Below are 7,397 nucleotides of genomic sequence, written 5' to 3' on the forward strand. Positions count from 1 at the left end.
CATGAATCCCATCCGCCTCCACGCATGACTGACAATTCCTTCGTCCAATAAACGCAGCCATGACAGACCGCTGTCCAACTGCAGGTGGCGAGGGGCGGAACCTCGGCGTTTCATAATAACGCTTTACCACTCTTGCATAAAACAACAGCTCCTCCAGCAGACGAAGTATACAGAAATGTTGTGCCGGTTTCACTACAGTGACTTCAACATGAGCCAAGCGATTATCTAAAAGGTAGGTGTACTAATGTCTGTCATTGTCAACGTCATGTAAGAAAATAATGTAAAGGCTAAGCTAATGTTGCTAATGTGCGTTAAATACTGGACTAGCCCTGCTCATCTTGTAGCTTAAAAACAAATGACCCCAGTGTTATTGTCTTGTATTTCACTGTCTGAAAATGTTGGTTCGATAACGTGGTGCAGAAGCTAACCTTGGTGACCCTCGAAAGGTACAAACCATCATTTTCACCTCCACGTAGACCCTGTCATATGACTTGAGTCTGTTTTGTTTGGAATACAGTGGATGTCATGTGTTTGCCCTGCACACTGTGCTTGCATGTTGTTGTGAGATGTTGAAGGCTGAGACTTGCAACAACAGAATAATCTGATTTAGCTGCATTTTTCTTTTTTTTTCTTTTTTTTTTTTTACTGTACATCCAGCACAAAAGTTTTATTTATACACTCTGGTAATTTGTTTAGTTCCACCTAATATCAGTTGAACTCTGTTTTCATCCCACGCCCTGCATTCATGTTAACTGACTAACTGTGCTCTCTTCCTCTCTTTTTCCAGGTAACTCTGCAGCCCCTTCAAGATGAAGGGTCTTTTCCTCGTGGAGCCCGTGGTCGCTCTCTACGCCTTCTCCAGTTTCCTCATCTATCCTCTCGTGCAGCAGTACGTGTACCGGAGGCTCTGGGAGCAGCTGACAAACGCCACCTATCCCATCTCTGACAACACCTCCAGATGTGCAGCCGCCAACAGCAGCAGCAACCACTCGAGCCACCATGAGGTCAGTCACAAAACCACAGAATATACAAGAGCATACATTTTTTAAGTACTTTGAACGTGTGCTTGATTTTTTTTTTTTTTTAATCTCTCACTTAAAGCAAGTGAATAGTCAACTTTTTCAAGTATCAACCTGTCTTACAGAAGAACAAGAACTGAAACTTTGCAGTTATACTAATACTGTGAATATTATTTGAGAGATTCTTTAAAAACAGGCTTTTAAGAGAGGCTAAAAATGCACCGTGACGCACCGTGAGTCTGACTCATGCATCATGTTTTCTGGCTGTCGATAAACAGAAATGTCTTCCACAACTACTGTTTGTATCTCAGCGGCTATCTGTGTCCAGTGTGTTCAATATTTATGGTCAGATCCTCTTGCAACACAGCTCGCGTCGAAAGAACTGATTCAGCTTCTGCGCTGCAAGGGGACATGCAAGGGTGACCTGTAAAAAGATTTACTGTTCCGAACGGGTGCAGACACTGATTGACATGCTGTTGCAGCAGTACTTTTGCTGAATTGTGGTAATCTTATCAAACAACTCAGAATTTAAGAGCACGCAATCACTTACTGTTTCACAGCACCCGCAGTACACTAAGATATACCACATGATGAGTTACAAGAAGAATTAAAGATATTCTTCTGGTGATGCTTTATTTTTATCATGTGTTTATATAGAAACATGAAATGCGATAAAGGAAGTGAGAGCAAAAACACAAATCCTTTTCTCTGGAAGCCACCCCTGCACCTGTTGTGCCGTGCAACGCTTTGTTCCTTTTGGCCCTTAATGAGAAAACCTTGATTTGTCCTTGTCCCAACATGCTTTGATTGTGTTTGATATCATGACATGACAGAAGGTAACTATTGCTGTAAGAGAAGAAAAAGTTAGTGGATGATGCCTGGTGACAAATTAAAGGGAGAATCTGAATAAGTGAGTTAAGAGGCACCAACAAACGGTTGCTTTGTTGTGCTCTCTGGGGATTTTTTTGCTGGCATGGTTTGAGTCAGCTTGTCTCCTCAGAGGAAAAAGGTCACTGCAGCTCAATCCAAAGTTGTGCAGCGCGCTCTCCGCCGCCACCATAAAACCACCAAATGAGGAAATATCTTTTGGCAGATTTGTTTTTCATACCTCCAGTGCAGTTCCAGAGAATTGCTGAATTGATACCAAGGCGAATGATAACACCCTTTACTTTGGTTTTCCCCTTTAACTTATCACCTGTCCGTAGCTGCCATTCCTGTCGGTCCATACACGATTTTTAGACCTGACCACGCACTCTCTTTCTCTGTTCCCAGGAGGTACAGAAGCAGGCATCTCTCTTCTCCCTTTACACAGACCTCTTCTCCACAATCCCCTCTCTGATCGTCACCCTGATGCTTGTGGCCTACAGTGACCGCGGAGGGCGTAAGATCACGATCATCATGCCTCTCATTGGCTCGTTGATCTACACCTCGACCTTCCTGGCTGTGTCCTACTTTGAGCTCAACATCTACCTGCTCATCGGCTCCTCGCTTCTCAGCTCTCTGTTTGGCGGCCTTGGCACATTTCTGGGTGGCTGCTTCGCCTACATAGCCGACCTGTGCGACGATCATCGCCAGAAGACGCTGCGCATGGCCGGACTGGACATGATGATCGGCCTGCTGTCCGGAGTGGCCGCTATATCGACGGGCTACTTTCTGAGAGCTGCGGGCTTTAACTGGCCTTTCCTCACCTCTGCCGTGTGCCAGTGTTTTATCCTACTCTATGCCATTTTCATCCTAGAGGAGACTGTGAAGAAGGCTCCCGCTGATGCCTTAAATATAGACGGGTCTCCTCAGCGTTCAGCCTTGAAACAGATGACCTACGGGGTCTACCAGATGTTCGCAGGAGCCAGCCCCAGGTGCAAGACTGTCCTCGCCCTCCTGATGCTTGTCTTCACCAGCTTCTCCTTCGCCTATATGGGTGGGATCTCCTTGATCACGCTGTATGAGCTTAATGAACCGCTATGCTGGACCGAGATTTTGATCGGCTACGGCGCAGCTCTTTCCACAACTGTGTTCCTGGCCAGTTTCATTGGAGTGTCCGTGTTCACGTACTGCGGCGTGCCACAGCTGCTCATTGTCCTGATGGGGATCCTGTCCGTCATGTCGGGCATGCTCCTGCTGGCGTTTACTAAGACCACTTTACTGATGTTTTTAGGTGAGAGACTCGTTCATAACAACTGTGCTGCAAACCAACAATGTGTAATAGTTTTTCGATGTCCTGTTTTGCGGTCTGGAAGCCTTGTTTTTGTCGCTAACCATGACATATGTGATAACAGGTTGATAACTCTGTTTATTAGGCCCTTGTCCGATATATTACCCGAGGTTGACAGTGGTTTATTAAAATAATTCATGTCTGCAAAGAGACAGGACACGTCATATTAAAGATTGGACACATTTTAGCCACACGAAAATAAAAATAGGCACACTGAAGGGTAATAGAGAGAAAATTGCACAATTAAGTAACACAGGTTACTGATTAACAGAGCCTTCATTTCCTACTACTTTTACAAGGTGTATAAAAGTATCTCCTGTTACAGTATCATGTTTTATTCTATGACGTTATTCTAAGCTGATAAGAAAATATAACTATGGTATGATATCACTCTCTTGTTTATTTTAATTTAATTTAATTTGATATTTTAATTGTAATTGTTATATGGCAATTACCCTTAACAGAGGAATCAAATCAGGCATTTTTTATAATGTTTGTCAACAACCTGAAAAACCCATGAAATGCAAATTTGATTGCACAGTAGTCGCTGTCCCTATTATGTATTATAAAACGCCTGCCCTCTGTCATTTGTTTACCACAGTGAGGGTGCCGATGCTCTTCGCTATCATGCCTTTCCCCGTCCTGCGCTCCATGATGTCAAAGATCATCTCGAAGTCTGAGCAGGGTGAGTGGGTTCAGGCGTTTTACAGGAGCCACAGAACCGTGTCTGTGTGTGTTTGCAGAGTCAGAGTCCACTGGAGAGCCGCCGGCCCCGGCAACTTCTCACTGCACTTGCAAGCAAAGCACTCCAAGTTTCTGTTCAGTCGAGCAAAAAGTGATTTTAGGCCTCATCACTTGTGTAAAAATATTGTTTTTCTCTTTTCTCCTTTGTGTGTGTGTGTGTGTTTGCAGGAGCCCTGTTTGCCTGTCTCTCCTTCATGGAGAGTTTAACCAGCAATATAGCGAACGCGGTCTTCAACAGCGTGTATGCTGTCACCGTGGCATGGTACCCTGGCTTCGTTTTCCTCCTGTCTGCAGGACTCTGTTTCGTCCCTCTAGTTGTCCTAGGGTAAGTGCAAGCAGCGCTCTTGCATTTTTTACTCACTGATTATATTATTATTTTATGATATATAAATGTAACATTCAGGTCTGAAAAGTGAGCCCCACACAGAAGTGCCTTAAATCTGCATTCTCCCTAATGGCCAGCGGGGGGGGGTGACTCCAGAGGTTTCAAAAAGAAGTCTGATTTATGTAAGCTTATGAGAAAATGACTTCATTTATTACCTCAGTAAAACAGTTTCCTGATGTATTTACGGTCTCAATCACTAATTTCAACTCTTCATTACAGCATGATGGTCATTTAGTAAATTACGGCCCCATTTAGATTAAAATAGACAATAAAGCAGGGTATTGTTTAGGCTGTGGCTACCTTGTGATTGATGAGTTGCTACCACAGCGCGTGTTTGGCCCTCAGTCAGATCCATTATGTATATCCTCCCTAGTTCCAGACTCTGATTCAAATATACTCGCTTTTGCTTCAAAGCAACAAAGCAAACTCAAGCCTTTAAACCAGTGTGTGACATCACGGAGTGCACGCTACAAAGTGCAAATAGTTTGCATAATCACAGGATGCGTTCATGAATTTCCAAACTCACGTCCTATTGATGCACCAGTTATTTGCAACGTTAAGACGTAACCCAAATAAACATCATTGACCCGGATCAAACAAATCCATGGCACTCTGCACAGAGAGAGAGGGAGCTTTTCCCTATAAGTTGTCAGAATCTGTTAGGTACTCTCCCTAAAGTTACAGGTTCATTATAGAATGAAATCAGGGCAGTTTATGCCTTTTTGTAGATATGCTTCAGGTGTAGAGCTGTACTCTGTGGATGGCGTCTCATTGCAAACAACTCTTGTTTCTGCTGAGTCACTGCATGCCAGCTTAGCCCGACTGGAAGGAAAACAAATGTTTCGCTTCATGGGGAAACTCAAAAAACAAGAAAACCCAGTTCCTCATTCCTGCCTTCCTCACTCTAGCTTCCTTCACCAGGCTCGGGTGTTTACCATCAACACCGATCCTCTGTTAGATAGACAAGGAGGAAAGGCCCTAGAAAAGACACCCAGTACGCCGTGTTCTCACATTCATTGTCTTACACTGAGTTTGTCCGAGTGGCGCAGCTGAGTCAGTCCGGGAGGTGTAGCGTGAAACATAAAACCCTCGAGTGAATCCACCTCTGTCACATGCACTGCTTCTTCTGTTACACACCGTGTAGTTAAAGAATAACAAAAATCACTGGCTTCAGCAATCACAATCTAACAGAGAGCCAGAACAGGCTCCACGGATGAGAAAAAAACCCTATTGTTTCCAGTTTGTCAGGTACATAATTGTCAAGCCTGGCTGCCAGTAAACTAGATTTTCTCACTTTAATAAGTATTTGTGTCTGTCACTGAGACAAGCTGATGCAGGTGTGTAATGAGTTTCTCTGTCCAAAACAACCGAGAAAGACGGTTTCCCCATTTTCGATGGGATTTGTAGAAGCGGTGTTATGTCACATGTCTTTCTGCCTCTCTTTAACCTGTTCCTCCGCGTTTCAGGGTGGTGGGTGTGATAGGAGTGGATGTTGCCAAAGAGGAAGAAAAGCCAGAGCCCGTCCTCTCAGGGGAAGAGGAGCCTGTTGATGATCAGAACGACAGCAGCCCTCTTCTTATTTAAGCCGTCTCAAAGACTGCCGAACCTCACCAGCACTTTGTTCATTTCTCTTATAAGATATAAGATACTACTATATGATACTTTTTTTTCCCCAAAAGTAGCTCACTGACTCTTGTTCTCAGTATCATAAGCTGTCAATGCAGGTTACAGAGACATCTCTTTTGTTGCCATTTATTTATTTATGCAATCGAATCAGTGTATTGTGAAGATACAACAGGGATTTGTAGGAAAACGATGCAGGCTGATGCATCGTATCAACGTGGTCTTCACTTAAAAGTGAGGACCTTTTTGATTTTAATATTCCATACCTCAGAATGGTTTGACTGTGACATTTCTAACACATTTTAAAAGGGATTTTGCGTGTTCAGACAGTTTTACAATGTGATATGTTTGCATTTTTAAAAATAGAGTGTCGGTTATGCAAACTGATTCCCCTTTTTATGTTCTGTCTCTCCTGAAATTGCAGCATAAGACAAATCTTGTTTACTGTCAGAGATATAAGCAACATTATAAACAATTAAGATGTTTTCTGTATTCACTACAGCCTACCACCATTAAGTAATTAATTCATTTTTTGAATTATTTTTAAAAAATTATTCACAACACAGGTTTTAATGGTATGTTTGGTGTTTAAGGCATCAAAGACTTTGTATTTAAATTTACAGAAAGGCATTCACCATGACATGTTAATGTAAATGTATCAGTAGGTTCTTGAGAAGATAATTAATTTCACATAAATTCAAGTGTCTGTCATTTTCACAATCAAGGTAAAACACAATGAGATTGTGTTGTTTTCCAAGGAGGAATCTGACCTTCGTAATAAGATTTGTTTGCTTTTGCAGGGATATGGATTTTTTTTTTTTTTTTTTTTACTTCATTAGTCACACAGTTGGTCAACTTCGGAGTGTAATGTTGTCTAGGGACTCAAATCGAATTGTTATTTCATGGAAGTATAAATGGAAATGAAAAGACGTGGTCGATGTTTTGTTTGTGTTTTTGGAGATTGTCTCAAAATGTGCAAATTAAAGCTTTCTTTGTGTGTTATGTGTTTGTGTAACTGGAATTGTTTTGAATTGAAGAACATCTCTTTGCGATTCCAGCGAGATTCTCTTTCACTATCACTGCTTACAGCCACAGCTACTAATGGACAGTTGTGTGCTGTGTCGTAAACACTGGCGATGACCTTTACCTCGCAGTAATCAGCTGTTTTTTGCAAGAGGAGCTTTATCTTGGTCCAAAGTTTTCTCACTGACTAAACCCCAAGTTAGTAAGAGTATGCACACTTTGTTATCATGTCCAAGTTCAAGTTTGAAACATAGAAATGAAAGAAGTAATGAAGAAATAGGTCTGTACCAAAAGAAGTAAACACTGCATATTAAGGTTCAAGCACTCAAAGGGTTGCATTTTCTGGCTAGCTCAAGAACCATGTAGCGCGTCCACATCTGATTTTCTTCAG

The 7,397-nt window shown here is 42.4% G+C and overlaps 1 protein-coding gene across 1 annotated transcript; it reads left to right on the top strand.

Annotated features, from left to right (window-relative positions):
• The first annotated feature begins 77 nt into the window (after positions 1-77).
• Positions 78-6,985, top strand: slc46a3 (solute carrier family 46 member 3). The gene is made up of 6 exons (XM_037118985.1): positions 78-232; positions 788-1,004; positions 2,292-3,174; positions 3,833-3,916; positions 4,144-4,300; positions 5,827-6,985. Exons 2-6 carry the CDS (start codon positions 810-812, stop codon positions 5,942-5,944), a joined length of 1,437 nt encoding a protein of 478 aa, XP_036974880.1. The 5' UTR covers positions 78-232; positions 788-809; the 3' UTR covers positions 5,945-6,985.
• Positions 6,986-7,397: the final 412 nt, after the last annotated feature.

Source organism: Acanthopagrus latus, chromosome 13 (genome assembly GCF_904848185.1).
Source record: "Acanthopagrus latus isolate v.2019 chromosome 13, fAcaLat1.1, whole genome shotgun sequence".
Taxonomy (NCBI): Eukaryota; Metazoa; Chordata; class Actinopteri; order Spariformes; family Sparidae; genus Acanthopagrus; species Acanthopagrus latus.